Source organism: Daphnia pulex, chromosome 1 (genome assembly GCF_021134715.1).
Source record: "Daphnia pulex isolate KAP4 chromosome 1, ASM2113471v1".
NCBI classification, from domain to species: domain Eukaryota; kingdom Metazoa; phylum Arthropoda; class Branchiopoda; order Diplostraca; family Daphniidae; genus Daphnia; species Daphnia pulex.
The window spans coordinates 4,561,687-4,574,155 of NC_060017.1; the positions used below are offsets into that span (position 1 = coordinate 4,561,687).

A 12,469-nucleotide genomic window follows, 5' to 3' on the forward strand; every position below is an offset into this window, starting at 1 on the left:
ATAAGAATCAGGAGCCCCATTTCGTTGCTGGCGATGATATCAGCGACTCGAGTGGAGTGAAGCGGATGGGACCATTGTGGCCCACTTGGCCCGGTTTCTCGACGGCGTGAGCCACTGTTACGTGGAGAGTCGGTCAGTGTGTTTCCAGGAGAAAAGAAGACAACCTTCCTCAAGGTTGGGCTACAGCAGGAGGGTTTCGGTGGGTGGGTTTCTTTTTATTTCAGAATCAAAAGAAGCCACCCTCCCTTCTGGCTAGAAAATTAAAAAAAAAAACTATATTGCGTATTATATAGCTTTCTCTCTCCTCCTACTCCACCTCCTACTCCACTTCCTACGTGTCCGGTTTATCTCTCGTTTTAAATATAATAAAGCGGGGGAAAAGAATTCTATCGGTCAACCTTTTTTTCTTTTTTAATGATTTAATCGGACCCGAAATGAACCCAACATTTTTTGGTTGTCGAGTTATTTATCGATTTGTTTATTTTCGATGGTTAATAACACACACGACAAGAGGAAAGCTAGAGCGTGTGCCTGTGTTATCCGATGCAGGAATCCAGCCGCATCACAAAACGTGTTACACAACAAAAAAACAAGCATTCGTTTATAACAAAAACAGGAAAATTAGAAATTAAGGTGGAATGAAGGGGAAGAGCTGCGTGAATTGTGTTGTCTCCTGTCAAACAAACAAATGGGGGGGGGGGGGGCGAAACAGTTTCTAAGCAATGGAAGGCCTAACATGTAAAATCACTCAAGTTCATTCGTGATCGTAATAATAATCAGTTCATCCTAATACGATCACCAAGTTCATCTCGATTCTCGCCATCACGGTTATCTAACATTTGGAATGATGATTGAAGCAAACTCTTGCCATTGGTTAATGATTAATGGAAGAGAGTTTTTTAGCGACGGCCTCCTCTCGGCCTTATTCTTTCGCCGTAGTTTTCGGCTTCTTCCCGCTCCTGCTGGAAGGTTTCCACTGGCGCCTCCTGGTAGACTTCCGGCTCGGATGCTGGCGGGGCTGCAGGCTCTTCGAAAACCTCTCCCACATCTTCCTGATAGATGGGATCGTTGAAAAACTCGGTCAATTCCGGCGCCGCTGCGTGAACGCCGTCATCGTGTTGGACGGCCTCCAAGGCCGGCTGTTCGACGTATGTAGACTGGGCGATCTCTTGTTGCACTTCGCTGCTGGAAGAACCAGAGTAACCAGTCGGCTCGGCTGGAACGTAAACAGGTTCCTGGACGTCGGCCGTCTCCACTTCGGCAATGACAGCTGGCGCTTCAGGAGCGTAAGTGGGAACAGCGGCGGCCTCGACGGCCACATCTCCGTAGGACTGGGACTCGCTGGATCCAATATCGGACGATCCCGATCCGTAGTTGTTGAACTCCGGAGGGGATACTTCCTGGATGGCGAAGCTGTTTGACAAATCGGGGACCGTTTCTGACTGGGAATAGGTCGGGATAATGGGCTCGGGTTGAAATTCAGGAGCCGGGACGTCGACGTGATGATGAGCTGGGACTCTTGGGGATTCCTCAGCCGCTTCCGAGTAAACAGGAGCCGGAGCCGAGTAAACAGGCTCAGCAGGTTGCGAGTAAACTGGAGCGGGCTCAGAGTAAACGGGTTCAGATGGGCCAGAGTATGCGGGCTCGGATGGGGCAGAATAAACGGGCTCGGATGGGCCGGAATAAACTGGTGCCGGTTCAGCGTAGACCGGGGCCTGGTAAGGCGCTGGGGCATACTGGGCCGGGGCGTATTGGGCCGGAGCGTGTTGAGCCGGAGCGTATTGAGCGGGAGCGTAGTAAGGCAGACGCGGGGCGGGCGGCAGGAAAGACGGGAAAGGTGGACGGGCGACTTTGTAAAAGTGCTTGCATTTACCCTTGGGTGGACAATGTCCTACCCACGGATAGGTGGCACTGGGGCCGGCCTGCAAGATGATGACCTTCTGGGTGATGGGGTACGGCCGTTGCTTCTTCTTGCCGGCATCGACCAGGGCCAGCGAGGCCAGCAGCGCCAAACAAACTAATAAAGAAATCACCTGTCGAAAGGAAGAAAAGGAAATACCGTTAATCACTAATTAACCAAAAGCATAAACAAACAAAGAAACATGTCCGTGTCAAAGCTAATTCGTTCTCGGCTGGAAATCGACTAACGTGGCGGAATAAATCAAACAAAAGCGCTGGATGGGTTGACTCTCTATCGATTTATCGCCGGCCGGTTAGGCCATTTGGACACCGGTCAACTCGTACGGAACAATGGGCGATCACGCACTGCGTTAGGTAATAATTCTGGATGTTTTGACAACTCGGACATAATTTGAGCTCCTCCTCCCAACTAAAAAAAAATGGAAAACATGTGCGTGCGCTCCTCGGAGCAGTCGGACAACATTTCCCTGTTGAGATTTCCTTTACGCCTGGAAGGTAAAGGGGCGTTCCAGTCGATTGAGCCTCCTCATCTTTCATTCCAAATGATCGACTCGGTCACGTTACGTGTAGAAAGGAAAAGAAACTTTCTCCGACTTTTGCCCGCCCCTGGGCTGATGTTGTTATAAGTCTTTGGTATTTGACAGGATTCAACACATTACGCACAAACGGGGGAGAAAGCGGATGGGTCGCTCGGTCAGTTTGGGTCAGAAATGGGCTCGCCATTCTTCTTCTTCTTTTTCTTCTTTTGCTGGCTGCTCTCTTTTAAAATGTTAGGCAATTTATTTCATCTTTTTCTTTCCTTTTTTTCTGGTCATGGCCGTACCTGTTTGTGAAAAAAAGACCCTTCCTTTTGTGTTTCACCGCCCCCTTTCTCCATCCAGATGATGTGGGGCGCTCGAAATAAGTGAATAACGACAGGGGATACCTTTCTTCCCTTATTTTTTATTTTCTCCTGATTTACCGCCCGTTTTCCATCAACTCGGAGACTACAGGAAAATGTGTAGACGCACAGTCGATATCTACATTTTCTCTTTGTGGTCAAAGATGATGATGGCAATCGATCTTCTATTTAGACTAGGTCACTTGTTGCGTCACGACTTATTTTATTTCTTTTCGATCGCCAATTGGATCCCTACTGTCCGAACGTCTGGAATGTTTCCTATGGCTTCCGAAAGTAAAAAAAAGACACATCTCCAATAATAGGAATATCTTATATGTAAATTTAAGGAAGACCTAAATATTATGACAAAGAAAAAACCTTTTGCGGAAATTTCCAAGACGTAAAAATAATCTTTTTTTTTTTCTTTTTTCAACGAATGTCTTGTTAGAATAACCGCAAAATGTTAATTCTGTATTTTTCTCGTTTTTTTGGCTTTTCTTTTTTGCCCATCTGCGGTCGACAGTTTTGGGGGGTAGAGCGCGGAGCCAAGACGAATGGGCTAGGACGTTGGCATCGATATATCAGGGTTATTGAAGTGGACCGATGTCTCTTTGTAAATCCACTCAAACTGACGACGATTCGACGAGTTTTTCTTTTCGAATGGAATCAGAAAAAAAATGAATGGGGAATGCTATGACAGCCAGAGAAAATCGTTTGATTCATGGAGAAGGACCCCTCCAAACCCAAAAATGTAAAAAAAATAAAAATAAAAAAATAAAACCATAAATAAGAAAATAACTGATTTAAAAAATCAATCAACTCACCCTCGTCATGATCGGTTAGATTCTTTTTCTCGGATCTTGAAAGAAAAACGCGGATAGATCTGAACAGACGGAAACTTGTTGGACGTGATCCTTGTCGACTGAGAGTGGATGAAAAACCGGGGATGCTGATATTTCGTCGCTGGACGAGTCTGAGTGAGAGATAATCGAATACTGTTTGTTGTTTCGCTCCGAAACAAGAGACACCGTTGTTTAAAATGACGCCAGTTCTCGACCGGCTGACCGTTTTTATACCAAGACCTCATTTCGCTCTCTCTCTCCTTCTTTCTCTCTTTCTTTCTTTCTTCTTCTTCTTCTTCTTCTTCCCTCCTCTCCGGCGATGGCCCCCTAACAATTGGACATGCCTCCTTCCTTCTCAAGTCGCCTACTTCAAGCGCTGGAACTCTCCAACCAACCACACTGGTGGAGGATTACCTGTTGGGTTTATCAGCTTCAAGACTTGCACGGCACAAGACCACCACCACCACCGCCATCACCACCACCGAGGGGCTGCATTACGACCATACGCGTATGGGTTGTATACACGTACACCACAGATCAGACTGAATTATAACGAACAGGATGATCGACATGCCAGTCGTGGAGAAAACGGAATGGGGATGAGCAAACCTGAAATGGTGGAGGAAACTTTTCGTAGTATAGTTGGAAGATAGTTGAAAACCACTTGGATATGTAGGTGACGGGCTTGTCTTTTCTCTCTTCTCTATGAAAGACGATTTGCATCGGAGAAACGTCTTGGCGGGGAGGAAATACCCAAAAAGCTCTCCTCATTTCTCTTTCTGAGGCTTTTTTTCTCTCTTCTTCTTCGGTTAAGGAGAAAGGTACTTCTTGGCAGCCGTGCCGGCTATTTTGTTTTCGTGTTACGAGAAAATTTCGCTTCTGGGATGATGATGATGATGCCCCACCAAATCAAATCTCGATTTTTTCCCTCCTTCCCTCTGTCCCGTTGGCTTAAATTCTTCTATAATGAACACGATAAATTCGACTAAAAATAAACTACCAAATCCACCAAGACCCCCTCGGAAACAAAACAAAAAAAAAATTAAAAATCCACGCACGGAACGTATCCATCATTTAGCGTTTCCGTGGTTCTTTATATTGTTGTGTGCGGCCGCCATAAATTTCGCCCCCGAAAAAAAACAAACAAAATAGAATTATTTGACACGCTGCTCTAGCTATGCTATACTATGCTGCCTGTGTTCTCTCAACACACGGCCCATTTCTTTTTCCGTTCCGAAACGTTTTGTCTTTTGCTCGGGTCCATCCGTACAATAACCATTCAGTTTATATTCTACTTTTGTGTGTACATGTTATTTTTTCAGTTCCGTTCCGTGCGACTCGAGTGGCCCGGACACACAAAACACACACACACGCAACGGCCCCACTTTTTTTTTTGTAACGATATCGACCGAAATGGTAGACTCACACACACATATCTGATGATCTATCGAATCTTTTTTGATGCGCTCAATAACCAAAAGAAAAAAATGAAAATAAATAATCGTAAGTTGGTCTCGCCACTACATAGTGAAACTTTCTCCTGGGCTAGGTTGGGCCGCTGGCTCCTAATATACCGGCCCCCACACACATCATCCATGTCAGCACGAAAGGAGCCGATCCAAATCACCGGAGCGGCAAGCGGAGGGGTGATGACTCCAGCCGGCTATATAGACGTATAGATGTGTATATAAATACACATTATATATGTCGGCACGGGAGTCACTGCGGTTGTTTACGCAAGCGAAGAGATACGAGACAGATATAGATCTATCATAATGGTTGCTCCTCCGCCGCCGGAGGGGAGGGCGTCTGTATGCGATCGAGCTTGAATATTAGAGCGACTCCACTTTTTTCGCCCTTTGGTCTAATACATCTCCTGGGAGAAGTGTAAAGGCGTTCATTTGTTCACGATTTCTTTGATTTTCATGCTCTTCTGCCGTCCGAATCCTTAATGTATCGATTCGACTCTTGTCTGATTCGGGAGAGTCCTATACAACAGTCTCCGATTAACGTCATCGCAATCAATCCATTCACTTTTCTCTGCTTCTAATACAATCCGTTTAAACGGATTTTGATTCGTTATTTGCGCTTGGTCTTGGGCTTCTCTCGTAGATTCAAGTGTGTCGCAACGGTCGCACATGTACACGATGAGAAGGCAGGGAGATTAACCCAAAGCCCGGGGTTCTCTCTCTTTCTCTCTGTGTCCACTCGTATAGTGAGTGTACGAACCGCCTGGATTCGTTCGTGAGGCGGAACGGGGTGGGTGTGCATACTATGTGTTATATTGACAGAGACACCCTCCCTTCCCCCTCCACTTTCTGTTGCCAGGATAAGCCAACCCACCGACGAGTAAAAAAGAAAAAAGAATCACAAAATGGAAAGAAGACGGAAATTCAGCTGAATAATATAGTTGTGAAGTGGTGAGACGACCGTCAGCGCTTTTTACCATAAGAATGTTACCCCAAAAAATGCAAAGTCCTCGACTATTTTCTTATTTCTTTTTTTTTTTTTCTTCTTCGTGACTTTACGCATCTCGCACCGGGAGTGCACGAGTAAAGTATTATATGTATCATTTTCTGAGTTATATATATCTCATATTGCTCCCTCCTCGACACCGCATTAGTTATTCACAGGAATATACTCTAAATTAAGTCAATTGAATTTGACGTTTTCTTTGTCGTCTTCTTTGACACTCGGTCGATTCGGCTACTCTCATCTCGACAGCGACATGCAATTGTTCACATTGGATTGGTTCGTTCAGAAAGACGATCAATTCAAATATAGAAGGAGAAGAACCTGATATTCAAAAAGCCCGACGCAATAGCGATTTGATGACGATTGTATATAAGGAAGGCCGGCACAAACTCTGAGCTAGCCATCATCTCCTATCTAGTCACAGGCAGTCACGAAGGATGACTTGCAGCCTCCCCCCCCCAACAAAAACGGGAAGTGGGCCGCTATTTTTTGTTCCGTATTCCGTGTTTGCATATTTAGATATGGATCTTGAAGCAAATGGAGAAAATAGCGATTCGGAATGTTATACTAGGAGAGAGAGAGAGAGCTTTCACTTGATACCGGATTCTCTCTCTCTCTCTCTCGCTGTTGGCTCGTCGTCCATTTTTTATTATTTTCCTTTTTCTTTTTTTTTCTCTTCTCCCGCAAGCCGATGGAGGTCGTGTGGCCCGGCCTCGAACCTTATTTTCCACATATCCAAAGTAGCAGCTCAGCGTTTCCTCACCGTCGGCGAGGACTCATCGCCGTCGGTAAAAGCGAAACTTTCTTCTTCTTCTTCTTCACCTCTTTTCGAATACTTTCACCAGCGAAACAATTGCACGTGCGTTCGCTCTGGCGCCGATTTCGTCCTCTCAGCTCTCAGCAAGAGTGCGCAAATATGGAATGATTGCGACATCCCATCGCCACTCCCGCCTCGTTAATTTTCTATACTCTCTCCCCTCCCGACGATTTATGTGTACATCTGTTGGCTCCAGGGCACGCAATTTGTTTCGTTTTCTTACCAAACTTGAAAGAGTTACTCTCTCTCGGTGTATGGCCAAATTGAGGAGTCGTTTAATTTGTTTTTAAAAATGTTTAATTGGACTCCGGGCCGGAAGAGAGTGGACTAAAAATAAGAAAAGCAAACACACAATTTTATTAGAAACAAACAATAGGGAAGCCGCTTGATAGCACCTAGTGACGGTGACAGATTAGGAAAGAAGCGACCGAAAGAGAATGACCGACCGACCGACCGACCGGTACAAAATATCGTGAGTTTTTTCTTTTTTTTTTTTTTTTTGTTTTTTCGTACCAACTTCCTCGCTGGCGCTCGGCGCGTGTTACATAAAAGGAAGGAGACGAGGGGGGGGGAAGAAAAAAAAAGAATTGAGGACATGCTGTGAGTGTGTTAAATTGCTGGACGCTGGAACAACAAAACGCTGTGGACACAATCGTCGACAAGTTCACACCATTTTAACCGACCCCCGTCTTACTTCCGCTAATAAACGCCCAGGTTTTTAGTGTCTCTAATATACCAAAGAATGATAATCTATTATTTAAAAAAGAGAAAAAAAACACGCAACATTATTCATGTCCCCCGGGTAAAATCTAAAGTTGAAATTTCGCCGCTGACGTCACGATTTCCCTTCAAATAATCGTTGATTGGCTATCGAATGAATTGTTTCGTATTATTTATTAATTTGTCGCGTAATGATCTCGGTGACCCGTACAACACAACAGCGCACGATTGAACGTTCATTAAGGGGGAATTAAAAACTGAACAGATTGGCCAAATACGTGACACAAAACCTCTTATAATAGGAATAGGCATTAGTAGGCACATCAGGAGATGGTCAGCGGCAAGAAAAGGAACGAAAAAGTCAGGCTGAGAAAAAGAAAAAAGACAAAAAATAAGGGCGAGAACAGTGGGGGGGTGATGATGATGATGTGCAGAGACGAGCAATCTTCTATCATCTGGAACTTGCTGACCGTTTCGTCTCATCTCACATTGTGTTGGGAAATGAAATAGAAAAAAAGAATCGGCGGAGGAAACAGCGGGCGACGGGAGGAAGCGCCAGGAGCGGGTACCGGTCCGCTGACGAGGTCGGAGCCGAATCAATACTCTCACCCCCAACCAGACCCCACCCCATACGGCGGCACTGTACAACACAGTACACACAATCGCAAGATGGAAGAATAAAGAGGCAGAGAGTATATAACACACGACGACGGCGGCGATAAATGGCGTGACACAAACACAGAAGGGGGCAAGAACATCACAACGTCAAATCGCGCTCTTGTATAAGATAATGATAATAATAATAATATTAATAATAACAGTAATACGATTCTATCGATTGAGAATACAGTTCGGATAATAATCATCAAAGGGAGAGAGAGTCTTTTTTGGGGGGATAAATATAGTCATCAAACCTATATGGCTGATATGGATACGATTCTTGTTTGTCGAGTCGAGGTCCTTCATCATCAACTTGAAATAAATTAAATTTAAGGGAAGTTATTGGGAAAACAACAAAAATCAACGGCACGTACACACACACACGCGCACATGTGTGAGGGAGAGAGCATTATTGAACAGCGCGCTGAAAATCGGCGAGTGATTTTGGAACCCAGAGAGAGAGAGAGAGACTTAGTTATTACTGTTTGTTTGTGAGCTCGCCGTTGTACCTCACTACATACGCCGGACCGACAGTCCATCTCTCTCCTCTCCTCTTTTTTTTGCCTGTCAGCCCGTTATTTGCTACATGAAAGGAACAGAGGGAGGGGGAGCACACATATCTGAAATAGTTATCTATATAGTACCTTGGCGAAAAGATATAACAGAGACAGGGGCATCAGAGTATATATTCGGGCGTGTTTTTCTTTTGCGGAAGAGTCTCACTGGGAGTCGGAAGATGACGTGGCGTTGACATTGTCGTTATTTGCAATCAATGACTCGATGGCTCCCCCGACGTCCATCTACAAGTCAAAAAATCCAATTTCGAGCTGGCTAGGGCGATTGTTGCACGTCGACTTCAGATGCCATTCGGCGAAGAGATGTCGGCATGGCAATGCCCCTCGCTTCTGCTGCGCTCTACAAAATTGGACAAATATTTAATCGTTCGAAAGGCGAGAATGGCTGCGGTTAATTGATTCGAATGATTACGTTAGTGCGGGCATCCCAAAGCTTGAGGACGCAGACGCAGCAAGACGGGAAGGTGAAGGCTTCGCGGACGATCTTGCCATTTTTCAGGGCCGCCAAATGACTGCGCGATTACCAATTACAAAAACAAACAAACAAGAAATCGTTAAACATTTGACCCGAAACTTTTTTAAAACCTAATCATTTATATATTTACTTACTGTGTGACGTATTTCTGCATGCAAAATGATTTGTATCCAGCCGGGAAGTTGTCGGCGTATTTGCACGGTTGGTTTTCATTCCTAATGACATAAGGATTCAAAGAATTTAACAAAAATTCAACATTTTAAAATTCTTTTAAGGCTTTGAGAAAGATGTCAGCGCGCATGAACATATTTTGTAAAATTTTTCCGTGAGTTAATTGTTGGGATGATGTTGTAGCTGCTGGACTGGGCCAGAGCATTGTTATTAACCGCGGTTGTGCAACTGGGTCGCGGTCAACGTTGACGTGGGAAATTAGTGAGCCTGAACAATTTCCCACATTCCTTTGCTGGCCATCAGACAACAACTGGGGAGGAACAACATGTACAACACTCAACCTTGTGCCATTAAACTATATGTCGACGACGAAGAGGACGAGGACGGTCTATATAACCTACATAAGTTGCGGCACTTGTCCTCTTGAGCCTAGTTTGAAAAATTGGCGGGGGTTTTCTCAACTTCCTCCTCGCCCTCCCCTTTATACGCTCTTAAAGATATGACGTCATAACGTCAGACGGAATTGGATGCCTATTGTCTTTTATTTGTTTTTTTTTTTTTTTTTTTTTACCGACAAGTTTCCACGGTGATGGGCTGCGAGATGTTGTCCTGGTTGACGATGGTCAGCATTTCGTTTTGATTATTCTTGGCCGATTTCGGGAACTTGAATTCCGTCTGCCGTCACAAAGGCCACATAAATCGAATTACTTTCAAATCAGAATCATGTGATTTATACCGACACTGTCGTGATATATTACCATTGACTCGCAAAGATGTTGAACGTTTCCGGACTCTAACGGTTTGGTTCGGGTGTTGATGGCGTGCGCTGTCACGGCCGGAGCTCCTCCGGGTTTGCGCTGGGCCAACACCATGGACTCGTCCGATTCACTGGCTGACGGAAACGGTTGCTGTCACGTCACAAAGGGAGAAAAAGAAATGATTATTATTGCGTCGTGAAAATGCCAACATTCAAAAAGTGTCGGCCAGATGTTGGCGACTCACAGCAGTGTTGTCGGCGAAAAAAGTTTTCAGTATGCTTCCGTTTTCGGACATGAGAATCTTGCTGATGGCTTCCCTATTGTCGTTCGTTGGTCGGTTGCGGCGGAAAAAAGAAAAGAAAATTGGTTTTGAGCTTTTTTGTTGTCGATATTCTCTACACAGATGGCAGCAGTTGTCAAAAAAATTCGTAATAACAATAAAAAGAAAATAAAAAAAGAAATAAAAAGGAAAAAGAGAATCGAGACGGGAAATGGGTTGAATGATTGAACATGTCTGAAAACTCACGCTGGATAATTGGTCACGTTCTCGCAGAACTGCGACGGCCCGTAAGATTGGCACTGAGATTCGTTCACCAGCGGAGCCCAATCAGGTTGATCGATGAAGAAGTCGACCGACGACGGTGAAACGTCAGCCGCTTCCGACTGGGGGCTCGCATCGACGCTATCGCCGCCGCCGGTGGTGGTGGCCGAGCTGCTCTTGTTGCAGGCAGCACGTCCGTGATGCAGTTGCGGCGACCGATTTTTCATCGGATCCTCGACTCCAAAATCGATGCTGCTGGCTCCACCGGAATTGGCTCCATTAACTAGCACTTTGTCCGTGCTGCTGCTGCTGCCGCCCTCGCCGAAAATCATGGCGTCGTCCATGTTGTTGTTGTTGTTGCCTTTGCCGTTGGATGCGATGACTTTTCCGTTCTGAGCTTGTTGAATGTAGCGCTCAGCGACGACTGGGAACACGTCTTCCGCGTCGCGATTCTTCCGCAAACGGCCATCCGCCGAGTTCAATCGACCGCCGTCCCGCAGAGCCCTCAACCAATACGGAAGCGCCCCTCTCCGGACCACTTGATGCGATGATGAAGACCAGGCATCCGCACGGATCGGCCAGACGGAAGAATCGCCGAAATGGCACAGCGAGATGACTGACAGAGTCACGAAGATTATCTGCTCAACCAGCAAACACAAAACAATCAATGAATAACAGATTAATTAATGCAGACGACTACGTAATACTGATAATAAGCAAAAGCCGGTGGTCTATCCCGGGCCCCCAAAACCGCCCAGGAAACGGAAACGAAAAAAAATACAGAAAATTCTGTTTGTCGTTTTCGATTGAAAGACTGGGAACAATCAATGAAAGAGTCAGAATTGAATGGAAATGTCAAAAACTCACTAGATTCATGACGATGGCAATTTTTCTTCTTTCGTCGGTGTCAACTGTGTTTTGAAGGAAACGAACCGGAAGATTGAGGGATGACACTTGAATTACACGCTTCAGCAAATGAGGGATGAAACGTGATTGAGTATGTGAGTATGTGAGAGAGAGAGAGAGAGAGAGAGAAAAAGAGATGAGTGGAGTTGTCCGTGGAACGGATTGCAATGAATCCCAACCGACTGAGACTGGGCCCTTTTTAAACATCCTTTCTCTCTATGTGTGTGTGTATACTGTGTGTGTGTGGAGGCGGATAGGGCATTTCGAAATCACTTTTCTCTTCTCCTCATTGCCGCTGGGGTGGCATTCCACTTCCGACCGGAGTTTTATCATGCAGCCTCTCTTTCTTTCTTTCTTTTTCCCCCTTTTCTCCGCTGATTGGCTCCTTATCGTCTATTCAAAATGACGTTGACAAACATATCAAAGTCATTTATAACGCATTTTGTTTTCCAAGGAATGTCTAAGATACCTTTTCTGGCGGACAAGACTAGACGTGTTTATCTCTCCGACGGACTTTGGATGAAAATAGACCGGAGATGTGTGTGTACGTGTAAAAACGTTGAGCATGTGAACCTATAGTCTTGACCCTTGGAAATTGTTTTCTTCACTCTCACATTGAGAAAAAGTCGTTGCCTGTCTGACTGGGTGGAGCTTAGATTCGAATTTTCTTCTTCGTTTTTCAGGTCACATTATCTCCGGTTTCGAATCTCTTCCAGCAGCATCCGGGTT

General features: G+C 45.3%; 2 protein-coding genes across 3 annotated transcripts; both read right to left on the reverse strand.

Moving 5' to 3' along the window:
• Nucleotides 1-462: 462 nt before the first annotated feature.
• Nucleotides 463-3,880, reverse strand: LOC124195460 (extensin-like). Its single transcript, XM_046589882.1, has 2 exons — nt 3,625-3,880; nt 463-2,033 (listed from the first exon to the last, which is right to left on the reverse strand). The coding sequence occupies exons 1-2, from the start codon at nt 3,631-3,633 to the stop codon at nt 900-902; spliced, it is 1,143 nt and encodes a 380-aa protein (XP_046445838.1). The 5' UTR covers nt 3,634-3,880; the 3' UTR covers nt 463-899.
• A 3,929-nt stretch (nt 3,881-7,809) lies between these two features.
• On the reverse strand, nt 7,810-11,924 carry LOC124195465 (protein spaetzle 5-like). Of its 2 annotated transcripts, none has more exons than XM_046589900.1 (8): nt 11,702-11,924; nt 10,820-11,472; nt 10,538-10,610; nt 10,294-10,443; nt 10,107-10,210; nt 9,499-9,579; nt 9,302-9,401; nt 7,810-9,229 (listed from the first exon to the last, which is right to left on the reverse strand). In XM_046589900.1, the coding sequence occupies exons 1-8, from the start codon at nt 11,708-11,710 to the stop codon at nt 9,146-9,148; spliced, it is 1,254 nt and encodes a 417-aa protein (XP_046445856.1). In that variant the 5' UTR covers nt 11,711-11,924; the 3' UTR covers nt 7,810-9,145. The 2 variants fall into 2 exon arrangements, with proteins under 2 accessions (XP_046445856.1, XP_046445849.1); XM_046589893.1 differs by having other exon boundaries at nt 10,820-11,481; nt 11,702-11,887.
• Between the last annotated feature and the right edge of the window lie 545 nt (nt 11,925-12,469).